Genomic DNA, 12,346 nt, shown 5'->3' on the forward strand with positions numbered 1-12,346 from the left:
CCAAGATGTTGAGCTGGTCTCTTTAATGCAACGAGATACAGGGGCCCAGCGCCACCTCCTCTCTACGGTGGGAACTAGTTTGAATCGCGCTGGCCCCTGAGGCAAGTCAAAATCTCACCCCAGCCTTTGGTAGCATCAGTTATGAGCTGTAGGAAGTGCAAGCGGAACAGACTGGCCCATGTCCCCAGATCGCTCGCAGCGTTCTCTGTAATAAATAAAATCTTCAGGAGCTAGGAAAACAAACCGTTGCCCCAGGCAGGCTTCGGTGAGTCCGACTGTAAGCGAGTAGCTGCCGCAGCCACTTGCTGAGTGAGCTTGTAAACGTCTACAGGCACAAAGGGCTGGGAATGCGACTTTCCCGTCATGTACACACTCTGTCCCATAAGAGTGATGGACTAAGCCGCGCCCGGCCGTTGAACGCCACAGAGCTAGCTCGGCAGTTTGCCCCAACAGACTCGTAAGCACCAGGCCCTGGCTCCTGAGTCCAACAGACACAATAAAAATCTCCTTTGGGCCCCTCCAGGCAAGGGTGAGGGAACTGAGGCAGGGAGCAAACTGCTTCAGGGGCAAGGGAAAAGGCAGTGCACAAGCCCCAAAGGTGGAAGACAACCCCCCCCCCCGCCCCCCCAGGAGTGGGGAAGATGTTCCCACACATGGGGAAATAGGACCACAGGGGCAGGATGGGCTCGTACATACGAAAATGCTGAAGACATGGCCTGGCCCCTGGGAAGCAGCAGAGTGCGTGTGGTGTCCTGTCCTTGTGAGGTAGGCAAGAGGGAAGGGCCCTTGCTCAGTGACCATCTCTGCGTTCAGGGCAGTGAGGGAGTAAGCCCCTTGGCGCTGGAGCCCAGCACAGCTTGGTGGGCTCTGTTCCTGCTCGGAGGGACTCCACTGAATCGTGCTGCGATGTTTTAAACTGTGCTAAAGTTCTGCTAAATGTAGCCCAGCAGCTACATGTGGATGGGGTCTGCTCAGCCCTCTGCTGCTGTAGGGCCGGGGGCTTCCCCCTCCCCGAGGCCAGGCCAGGGCCCAGACTGTTTTTTGATGGCCCCGTGCCTTGAGAAAAGTCAGCTCCTGGTTAAAAGGTGGGAAAGTTTCACTGGCCCGGTACGACTCGGGCCGGCCCACCCCCGCAGAGAAAGCAACTGCAGCTCCCTGGGGGCTGAGGCTCTGGCAGGCCGGCCCCAGCTTGGCTGCTCCCCGGGGCCGACGCTCTAGTTGTTGCTGAAGCCTGTGGGATTCTGCACCTGCCACCGCCACAAATCTTCACCTGCAAGAGAGGGAGAGAAACTCAGGCTGCGGCACCTGCTGAGGCTGGACTAAGCCAGCGGGGGAGAGGGCTGCAGGCTGTAACTCCGGGCTCAATGCAACAGGCTTGAGCCAAACCCTCTAGTTCCTGCAGGTGTGTCAGGGACGCTTAGCACCAAGCCCTGGAGCCTCTCATCCAGCCTCCCCCGAGCAGCAGCTCAGGGACCGGGACAAGGAAGAAGCTTTGGCAAGAGCTAAAGGGGGGGTGGGGATAAATGGGCATAAGACTGAAGGATGCCCTGCACGCCCCCCTCCCCACAGGGGTCACTGGGAGGGGCCAGAGGAGGCCCAGATAGAGTGAGGGGAGGTCAGAGCAAGCCCAGGGGGGTTGCACTTACACATCTTGTCCAGCCCGAAGGCAGCTTTCCAGCCCAGCTCCTGCTTGGCCAGGGCGGGGTCAGCGTAGCAGGCGGCGATGTCCCCCTCCCGCCGCGCAGTGATCTTGTACTTTATCTGAAAGGAAAGCAACATGTCAGGGGGGACGACCGTCCCGGAACTTCACCACATGAGGGGCTGGGTGGGGGGGGACCCCGACTGCAGCACAGTCCCATGTAGCTAACAACCTGCCACAGGCTGGAAGCAGGGACAGCTGCCCTGGCTGCTGCTTTACCAGCGTAAGGGGGACAAAGATGCTCTGGAAAGAGCTAGAGAACAGCCTTGAAAGCGCTGCTCAGGCAGGGCCAGGGGGCTGGGTAAGGCCTCGGGTTAGCACCGTACCTCTCTTCCTGATGCTTTCTCCATGGCTTTGATCATTTGCAGGACGGAGTAACCGCAGCCTGTGCCCAGGTTGTAGATCTGCAAGTAGGACAGGAAACTTGCTGGCTCTGGCCTTGCTCAGGGCCTGGGCTCCACCCAACCACAGCAGCCCAGCCCTCCAGTTTCACTACAGCACCAGGCCCCACCCTCAAATTGCCCTTGACTTCTGGGAGCTCAGCTTGAGACAGTGGGGGCTAGGGCGACCGGACAGCAAGTGTGAAAAATCAGGACAGGGGGTGAGGGGGGTAGAAGGAGACTATATAAGAAAAAGTCCCCAAAATCAGGACTGTCCCAAAAAAATCGGGACATCTGGTCACCCTAATGGGGCCTGATTTCTGATGAGCAGCTGCAGCTAACCGAGGCTGTGGGCGCTTGCCTGTCCGAACGCTGGGGCCCAGCTGGCTCCAGGTGGGCTCCCAAATTCAGGGGCCACATGTGAAAGCTGGGCCCTGTCCAACCCCACCCCTGGCACTAACAACAGACTATAGACTCTTTTAACACACAGATAAGGTGCCTTACTCATTATTGCCCACGAGAGGGAGCAGGTCAAAATGCCTTTATAATCACACAGCGCTAGGGGTGTATATAATTCCCCTTGGGCGACAGCCCCTACTTTGGAATGGGGGCTCAGGCCGAAGGAGCTGGTTCAGCTGAGCCCACGTTAATGTCTGCTAATCCCCAACACCTGGATTAGAGCCATTTCCTACCTTGCAGCCACAATTTTCTTTCAGTTTCTTCAGAGCAGCGATGTGGCCTTTGGCTAGATCCACAACATGAATATAATCCCTGACACCTGCCAGGAAACAGGAGAATAATGAAAACCAGATCAGTTATGGAGCTGCCGGGAATGCACCAGGCAGCTTAGTCATCCTGGGCCACAGGGAGCCCGATTTAACAGGCACCATCCAACCTAACAGGATTTAAGATAAGCCAGAAACACTGGCCAGCCCACCTGTTCCGTCAGCTGTCTTATAATCATCCCCAAAGACGCTCAGGTACTCCCGGCGCCCCACTGCCACCTGCACAAGGGAACAGGCTTGTGAGTTCAGTCTGCTCGTGTGAATCACAAAGGGAACCCGTACAGGGGCTCATACACAGAGCGCTAGTTAAAGACAGTCTGCAAGTCTGCTCATACCTGAGCAACGTAGGGCATCAGATTGTTGGGGATTCCCTGGGGATCTTCTCCGATTCTTCCTGACTCATGGGCTCCGATGGGATTGAAATACCGGAGGAGAATGGCATTCCAGTCCTGGGAGAGAGACAGTGCCGCTCAGACACTCTGCCTAGGAAGCGCAAACAGGGCCCCAGGAAGCCGCTAGGATTCTCATGGCTCATGCAGCACCCCCTGCCATTCCCCCCACCCACTGTTCAAAGGACCCCTGGAATATGAACACAGATGTGTGAACATTGCCTGGTTCATCTACCCATCTCCCATCCATATCCCAAGCCTTGAGAGAGTTCTGGTGGGAAACAGAAGGCCCAGATTTCCTAGTCCCCTGGGGAAACCCATCGCTGGGAATGGGTCACTCAATGGAGAATTAACCCCCCATGCAGTTTGCTCCCTACAGAAGCAGCAAAGGCCTTGGCTTCTACACTCCCCAGATCCCAATCCTCGTGGGTTCCACATTAGGGGGCCAGTATGTGTGTGTCCCCTAACTCCTCTGCATGAGCAGAGCTGGGGCTTCGGAGGTTTTCAGCAGTGCTGCAGGAGTGGCTGATCCCCTTCCCCAGGGGCTAGAGGAGATCTGTGTATGGAGGGGGGCCATGAGTGCTGGGGAGACACTTCAGACTTAGATCCCAGCTGAGGGGAAGCCCAACCTACTGGGTTCCCAGTCTCCCCAGTTCAAGGGTGTGCACAGGGCTGAGTGCGTGCTTCTTACCTTCTCAGCCTTGCACAGGTCTCGTATCATCTCCTCAATGAAGTACTTGGATTTGCCATAGGGGTTGGTGCAGCCCCCAACCGGGTGGTTCTCATCCAGCGGGAGGTAGGCAGGGTCTCCGTACACCGTGGCCGAGCTGCTGAACACAACGTCCCTCACCCCGTGTGCTTTCATTGTCTGAGAGGGGAAAGCAGGTACCCGTCCAGTGTCGAGCCACAGGGAGAGCCTCTCCCGTGTGCTCGGCAACGGGTAGCTCTACGTCCATGCTAGCGAGTATTGAACTGCCCACTAACAACAGCGCACGTGTGCAAAGAGCCCTTTATAAAGGGAATGAAACAAACTGATGTATAGCCAACCCATCTGGGTACTAGACCACCTACCACTGAAATGCAGCCACCTCTGGGGTGAAACTCAGCAGCTCTTTAACAGTGCCCACCAACACGGAGTAAATGATTTTGGACAGGAAGTCAGGAATGCTGCTGCCAACTGAAACAACTGGGGGAATTTAGGGAGGCAGAACAGAACTTCAAAATGTAACTTGGGTTAAACTGGGACTAACACCCTGACTCTTACCAACCGTTATTGATGCTGGGGACCATTAATAATCTCGCTCAACCAGAACCTTGGTTTTGCATCTCATCCATGGCACAGCGCCCCCTAGTGCCATGCTGGGGTCAGTTCTGACTCGGAAGAGCCATCTACTGACTCACTGCACCTCGGCAGTGCTTAGGCTTTCCTGAGAAACCACCTTCTCAGCACCGCTGACTACAGCAGGCCAAGGTCACAGTCTAAAGAAGCATACTAATTTGACCGTGAACTGGGGGAAGAGATCCTGAGGGTTCTTCCCAGGCAGAAAGAAGGGTTTTTCCATCCCTCCCCCTCTCTCACACTAATTACCCTCCAGGCTTTCTCCTCTGCTCTCCTGTATGCAGCTGATACCCCCTTGTTGTAATTCTGTATGTGGGTAGGTGTCAGCCTGCATGAGCCCCTACTTGCCTGGAACTCTAAGTAATAGAGGGCACAGGGTTACCCCCACAGCTGGGCTTACTCCCTGGATCTTCACTCCCCATGATCACTACGTGGGGCACACACACTGCTCCCTGGGATCTCCCCACAGGGTCTGTCTGAACCCCCAGCCTCTTGTGCCTTTGAGCCCTTTGCACTGGGGCTGTTCTGGGTACTCCAGTGCCCTGCCTCAAGAGCTCTACTTACCTCCAGCAGTCGAATGGTCCCTGTGAGGTTCACCTTGTAATAGTCCAGCGGTTTCTGAACAGACTCCCCAACGGCCTTCAGCCCCGCAAAGTGCATCACAGCTGAAAAATGGTGCTGCAAGGAAACAAGAGGGCAAGTGTCAGTGACGGCTGGGAAAGAACTTTGGGTTAATGACACCAGCAAAAAGCCCCTAGGGCTGGTTGGAAATTTTCTGTCAAAACTGTTTTTTGACAGAAAACTGGGTTTTTGACTAAACAAAATGTCTCTACAAAAAGTGTCTGCTTTCCACAGAAAAATTCGACTTCTGGTCAAAAGAACCCCAACACCTGAAAACCTCCAAATTTTGATTTGGAAATACCACCATAGTGGCTCCTGGGAGTTGTAGTTCAGGGGCCTCATGCTCCCATTCTTCTCTATGGCCCATGTTCCCCAGCCAGACTACATCTCCCATGGTGCACTATGGCAAGCCAGCAAGAAGGGAGACTATTGTGTGTCAAGAGAGGTGTATGCCTCCAGCCCATAGAGAACAGGGACATGAAGCATCCAAACTACCAGGAAGCCCTGCTGTAACAGTCCCAAAGCCATATTTTTGGTTTGCATCCTGCTTCTGGCAGGAATTTTTCAAGTTTTTGATTTATTGCCAAAAATGCTGAAATTTTCCATGAGGGGAAATAAAAAAAAGAATTTTCTGACCAGTCCTAAAGCCTCCCTGTGTTCCATGCAATTGCTTGTCTCGCTGCTCCGGTCTAGAAATACCATCCTGCGCCCTCGGCACCTGTTCCAAACAGCTTCCCCATCAGCACAGCACCTTGCGCAGCAGGAAATGCATATCCCCCCTTCCCCAGCAGTGTGCTCACCTTCTGAAAGAGATCCCGCAGAGCTGCCTCGTCAAGGATATCCAGCTCCTGAAAAAGAATCTTCTTGCCCACAATCTCCTGCACACGCTGTAGGCTTTCGGGAAGAGCATCTCCCCCTGGGGAGACAGGTTATTCTGTAACGCCGGGAGAGATCAGGCCTTGACCATGGGCACTCAAGTGGGACTGAGGGTCACCAGAGGCCACAGGATGACAGGACAGAGCCCAGGGATGGCATTACCTCGGATGGCATTGTGGAAGTTATCGATCACCACAGGGATATAGCCGGCTTCCACCAGCTCCAGCACGCAGTGGCTGCCGATGTACCCAGCTCCACCCGTCACAAGGATCTTCTCTGCCATCCTCGCCTGAGATGGGACGGGAAAACCCACTGAGTGGGATGACAAATGGAGAGAATGGCATGAAACGGGCAATCTTGGGGGCCGGACACTGCAGTGACAGGAACCTTAGAAATGATTAGACAGAGGGAGCAAAGGAATTGCCTTAGTAGTTCCAACCTATGGGTCCATCTAGCCAGGATCCCACCTCTGACAATGACCAATTCTAGATCACTGAAGAGTGTGACCTGTCCAGAGGGTAACTCGCTAACCCAGGCAGTTAGGCGTCTAAATACCTCTAAAAATCTGGCCCTTCGTGCTTGTCTTATGCCCTGAATTGTGAGGGTTTATCTCCAGTCCCCTGGAATGGTCATCCAAGGAACAGCTCGTTCTTTTTTGAACCCTACTAAGATCTTGGCATCATTGATACCTAGTGGCAAGGAGTCCCACAGGCTAATTTCACATCATGTACAAATGGATTCAGGTTTAATTGTGTTGCCTCACAATGTAACTGATGGCCCTCTTGTTCTCATACTATGAGGAAGGGTAAATAGGAGCACCTGGTCTACTTTCTCTTGCCCATTCTTTGATTTATATTCTTCTATAATGTCCCCTTTAGTTTTCCCCCCTCTCTCAAAACTAAACACTCCTAATCTTTAGGCCAGGGGTCGGCAACCTTTGAGAAGTGGTGTGCCAAGTCTTCATTAATTTAAGGTTTCACATGCCAGTAATAAGTTTTACATTTACAGGACCCCCCCCCCCCGACGGAACCCCAGACCAGCAGCAGGCTGGCTGCGGGCTGAGCGGGGCCAGGATCCTGGCTGGCAGCAGAGTGCCGCTGAAAATCAACTTACAGACCCCTGTGTTAGGTTCTCTTTCCATGACCTGATCATTCCCATCGCCCACCTCTGGGCCCCTTCTGATTTCTGCTGTGGCCTCTGTGGGAAGGGGGGGGTCACCAGAACTGAGCAGAACATTCAGGACCAGTTAGATAGACATTTACTAAGCACATGTGAGAACCTCATGGAAATCTGAAAAACACTCCTCCTGGGAGCAATTCCACCTGCGTGGAGTTTTCCTGAGGGAGAGGGTTTATGAGATGTCAAGGCCTCCAAAGCACTTAGCAAACGCTCATAATTACCTCTGCGAAGAAGGATTTATTTCCATTTTTTGCAGATGGGGAAACGGGCAGAGACTTCCCCAAGATCACATGATGTGTCAGTATCGGTCTGAGATTAGAGCTCAGGAGCTCCTAGCTCCCCCATCCTGTGCTCAGACCACTAGCACATGCTGCCTCGCATGAACATGAACTCATTCTGAGGTTAGTCACCTGCTTGACATCACCACCAGTCCCACAGCAGCCAACAAGGGCGTCGCCAAGGGAGGATTAGAGCTTGAGCCAGACCAGATGAGCTCCGAAAAATAAAGCTCTTTGCCATGCAAGTGAACCAGACAGCAAAGCACGGGTAGACATCCAGATGCCCTACCCTGCCACAAATGCAGGATTGGCCCTGACAGACTCCAGCCCCAGGTGGGGGGAGAAAAGCAGCATAAATCTACACCCAGGTTAGCCCCATCCAGAATGGAAAAGGTAGGGACTATGGAACTACAGCAAACCACCTGCTCTGTATCTAGCCAAAGAAACAAACAAGCCCTGGCTCATTTCACTGCAGAGAGAGCCCTGCCTTACAAGAGGAGCAGGGACCCAGCTGAGGGTCCTTGGCCAGCTGGGGGAAGAGGCTCTTTCCTTGAGCAGCCAGCGGGGGATCTCGAGGAGGGAGGCAGCAGAGTCAAATCACTTCTTCTCTCTGAAGTGGGGAGAGTAGGTTCTGCAGAGGGGCTGCCAGCGAAGCTGTTCTCCCCCACTCTTCAGGGTGTAGCTTATTCAAGCGGTCTCACTTAGGAGTCAAAGGTTACCTTCCACATTGGGGAAAGGAGTCTGAGTCCTTTATATGCCCTCCACCAGGTCCCCGCAGGAAAAGAGGCTCCAGAGAGCTGGAGCTGGGAAGGTCTCTGACCTGGCGGGAATGACTAAGTCTATGGGGAGATCCACCCTCTTTTACCCAAGAACAAACATTAGCTGCTTGTCTGTGCGGTCTCAAACAGCCAGCCAGCAGGAAACACACTCCAGCCTTGCCTCACACACAGGCCGCTCGGAAGTGCCCACAGTTTAGTTGTAAATGCCCTGATGCCAAATTGGCACCGCCTACCTGATTCATTCCTCCTGCTCAAGGAGGCTTCTGTCCTGCTGCTCTCAAGGGAGCGGGAAAGGCCTGAGCAGGAAGTGATGCAAGGGGCTCCTTCTTCAATGGACTCTGTTAACAAACAGATCCACTTTCTTCGGGGCTGGACAGCGGGAGGCCCCACATACAGACTCTGATAGTAAAAGGAGGCTGCATGGGCTAAAGCCAGGAAATACCTCGAGGTCTGGCCTGGTCTTCCCCTCCCGGGGCCTAGCAGCACAGTCCAATCAGCTATCGTCTGAGGCCCCTAATGGAGGTATGTACCCGCAGGGCCTGCCCCTGACTCAGGTGTGTGTAAAGCACTCACGGGCACCTGGCAATTCCGGCTCTGCAACACAGCTTGAGTCCCTGCTATCAGCTCTCCCTTCCAAGGCAGTTCCCATTCTCCCTGCTTTTCAGACAGCATTTAACTATCCAGATTAAGGCTCCTCACACACCTAAGCACACATACCACCACCACTGGCATGGATTTTGCACCAATTACGGGATTACTAGCATCCCTTGCTTTATTAGGTTGTACAGTCCCTTGATGGGAGGCTCGTACGTTATCCAGTGAGAGGGACGGCTAGCCCCCAAAGCCATTCCCTTTGCTCTATGCATCTGGGTGTTTAAATATCCCTAACGTAAATCCAGGCACCAGCCTCCATCACAGACTATGAGCTGGAACCAAGCAGCTATTGAAATCCTGAGCTACCAGCTATTGTACAAAACTCTTGCTTATTGACTCACTTAAGCCTAAGGCATCACATCTGCATGCTGGGCTAGTTCAAAACAAGGACTGGAACCTTCAGGCTGACACCTCACGTAGGAGACTGATTTGATTTCTTTTTCTAAGTCGTTTTACAGGAAAGGTCTGAAACGTGAGCTCAGCATCCGCTTTCAATGGGCGCAGCTGCTGGGAGGAAGGGGGTACAGCACATGACAAATGCAAATCTCCACCTGCCATGTGTACTTTCTCCACCTTCAGCAAACCTCTCCAGGAAAGAGGAAATGGGTAAAAGAGTAACAGGGAAACCTGAACCGTCTGCAGTCAGCTGCATGGAGAGGACAGTCTTTTGCTTATGTTGCTATATAATGAATTAAGGGGAAGAAAAAAAAAACCTCCAAACATGTAAACCAAATCCTCTGATTACATAACTTAAGTTGAATATGGGGCCCAGGAATAGGGATTCCTAGCCCTGCCACTGACTCTCTGTGGGAATTAGACAGGTGACCTAACTTCTCTGTTCTTCTGTTTCGCCATGTGTAAAATGGGATAAGGGTACCTACCTCCCGGGGTGTTCTGAAGCTTTGTTAACGTTTGTAAAGAACTCTGTTGCTTAGAACAGGGCAAAGGATTATTTCAGTGTGCTCCTGTTCTGTTTTTCTCTCCCACCTGCCTGAACAGAACCCTCCTCTCCCTGCCACACAATTCAATTATCTTCTTGCTGTATGAAAAGCTCTCATTTATACCTGGCTACCGACAAGTCACTTTCCAGACTGCCTGAGTTCCTACACATTCCACTAAACCTCCCTCAGCAAAGCTACAACAGGGCCCTTTGCTCCCTCATGGGTGTATCCTGTGCCAGCTGGTCCTGTTTACTCTGTGGGTCTAACTCCATTATAGGCCCCAGACCCGCCTGGGGGTTCTAACAACCCTATTATTATTTGGCTGTATTTCGCACCCAGCCAGGCATGCCCACCCTGCCACTTCAACCACCCACAAAAGCTCAGTTAGGGTCCAAAGCAGGTTTTCAGCCTGTTCCCTCTGCGGGAGGCGATCACCCTCTAAGCTGTGCTGGGAGACTGAGCTGGAACCTACTGACCCCTCCGACCCGGGGATGGCAAATGCTACCGCTGCCTAAATCCCTGTTTTGGGACAGAACAAAACTAATTTGCCTAGCAGGACCAACAGGCTCCCTGTCCAGCAGTGGGGTGAATGGGGCCACGTGGTCAGGCAGTAGGACTGTGCCGGCTGATTAGAGGGACCGGAGCCTGCCTTCCGGGAGGCGATATGGGAAGGTCAGTGACAGCCACACCTTGAGCCCCTTGCTGGCCTGGAACAGCGGGTATGAGGCGCGAATGGCCTTTGCCATGGGTCTGTGCTTTGGGAGGGGACCCCTGAGCGGAGCCTCCCTGGAAAGGGCCTGGCTGCAGCCAGTGTTCCCAGGGCTCAGCCCCTCTCGCTGTGCCTCGGGGAGGCAGCGTGGGCAGCACCGGACCCCTTGCTCAGATGGCCCCGCGCCCCCCATGCCCTGGTAGCAGCGGTGGATGCGGAGGAGCAGGGTTCGAATTCACCCCAAGAGCCCACTTCTCTCACCAGGGGTGTCAGTGCTCTGGGAGGGGCCCGACTCTACTGGGGCAGCCTCCCCCCACCGACCCCTGCACTAACTGACTCCCACACCGACTAGCCAGGATCCCTGCCCCCCACCCACAAGCCAGCACCCTCCCCATTGCCCCCTATGCTAGCCAGGATCCTGACCCCCCCACTACCCCCTACGCTAGCCAGGATCCTGACCCCCACCCAGTCACCAGCACCCTCCCACTGCCCCCTACGCTAGCCAGGATCCTGACCCCCCCCCACTGCCCCCTACACTAGCCAGGATCCTGACCCCCACCCACTAGCCAGCACCCCCCCATTGCCCCCTACGCTAGCCAGGATCCCTGCCCCCCACCCACAAGCCAGCACCCTCCCCATTGCCCCCTATGCTAGCCAGGATCCTGACCCCCCCACTACCCCCTACGCTAGCCAGGATCCTGACCCCCACCCACTCACCAGCACCCCCCCACTGCCCCCTACGCTAGCCAGGATCCTGACCCCCCCCCCACTGCCCCCTACACTAGCCAGGATCCTGACCCCCACCCACTAGCCAGCACCCCCCCATTGCCCCCTACGCTAGCCAGGATCCTGACCCCCACCCACTCACCAGCACCCCCCCATTGCCCCCTACGCTAGCCAGGATCCTGACCCCCACCCACTCACCAGCACCCCCCCATTGCCCCCTATGCTAGCCAGGATCCTGACCCCCACCCACTCGCCAGCACCCCCCCCCATTGCCCCCTACGCTAGCCAGGATCCTGACCCCCACCCAGTCACCAGCACCCTCCCACTGCCCCCTACGCTAGCCAGGATCCTGACCCCCCCCCACTGCCCCCTACACTAGCCAGGATCCTGACCCCCACCCACTAGCCAGCACCCCCCCATTGCCCCCTACGCTAGCCAGGATCCCTGCCCCCCACCCACAAGCCAGCACCCTCCCCATTGCCCCCTATGCTAGCCAGGATCCTGACCCCCCCACTACCCCCTACGCTAGCCAGGATCCTGACCCCCCCCCCACTGCCCCCTACACTAGCCAGGATCCTGACCCCCACCCACTAGCCAGCACCCCCCCATTGCCCCCTACGCTAGCCAGGATCCTGACCCCCACCCACTCGCCAGCACCCCCCCATTGCCCCCTACGCTAGCCAGGATGCCCCCCATCGACCCCCGCACTAGGCGGCACCCCCCATTTGGCGAGGCCCCCGGGCTGAGCCCTCGCCCCTCCCGTCCCCGGCAGGGTCACTCACCGCAGCCCTCTGGGCTCTTCCCGGCTCTCGCTGGGGCGCGGCCCCTTTAAGATAAGACGCCCCGCCCCGGGCCTCAGGGACACGCAGCCGCTTCCCCATGGGAACGTGTCACTCCCGCCCCCACGGTACGGGCGCGCGACATGGCCAAAACGAGCCAAACGCGGAGCTCTGGATCAAACCACTTGGCCCGGGGCGCGGAGGGACACGGG

The 12,346-nt window shown here is 55.5% G+C and overlaps 1 protein-coding gene across 4 annotated transcripts; it reads right to left on the minus strand.

Annotated features, from left to right (window-relative positions):
- Window positions 1-6: 6 nt before the first annotated feature.
- On the minus strand, window positions 7-12,335 carry GALE (UDP-galactose-4-epimerase). 4 transcript variants are annotated; one of them, XM_084652227.1, is made up of 11 exons: window positions 12,138-12,335; window positions 6,252-6,378; window positions 6,014-6,129; window positions 5,157-5,270; window positions 3,945-4,121; window positions 3,200-3,313; window positions 3,017-3,083; window positions 2,772-2,857; window positions 2,026-2,103; window positions 1,647-1,761; window positions 7-1,270 (listed from the first exon to the last, which is right to left on the minus strand). In XM_084652227.1, exons 1-11 carry the CDS (start codon window positions 12,234-12,236, stop codon window positions 1,215-1,217), a joined length of 1,149 nt encoding a protein of 382 aa, XP_084508353.1. In that variant the 5' UTR covers window positions 12,237-12,335; the 3' UTR covers window positions 7-1,214. The 4 variants fall into 4 exon arrangements, with proteins under 4 accessions (XP_084508353.1, XP_084508355.1, XP_084508354.1 ...); XM_084652229.1 differs by having other exon boundaries at window positions 6,252-6,401; window positions 12,138-12,294; XM_084652228.1 differs by lacking the exon at window positions 12,138-12,335 and adding an exon at window positions 8,559-9,420.
- Between the last annotated feature and the right edge of the window lie 11 nt (window positions 12,336-12,346).

Source organism: Lepidochelys olivacea (assembly GCF_965140295.1).
Source record: "Lepidochelys olivacea isolate rLepOli2 genome assembly, chromosome: 19".
NCBI lineage: Eukaryota > Metazoa > Chordata > Testudines > Cheloniidae > Lepidochelys > Lepidochelys olivacea.

Excerpts from the sequence above, each read along its gene's own strand:
- GALE (XM_084652227.1), bottom strand. The coding sequence starts at position 12,236 with ATGGGGAAGCGGCTGCGTGTCCCTGAGGCCCGGGGCGGGGCGTCTTAT. Across the intron at positions 5,271-6,013 it reads TGCGGGATCTCTTTCAGAAG|CACCATTTTTCAGCTGTGAT; the intron begins GTGAGCACACTG and ends GTTTCCTTGCAG. Across the intron at positions 3,314-3,944 it reads ACCTGTGCAAGGCTGAGAAG|GACTGGAATGCCATTCTCCT; the intron begins GTAAGAAGCACG and ends TCTCTCTCCCAG.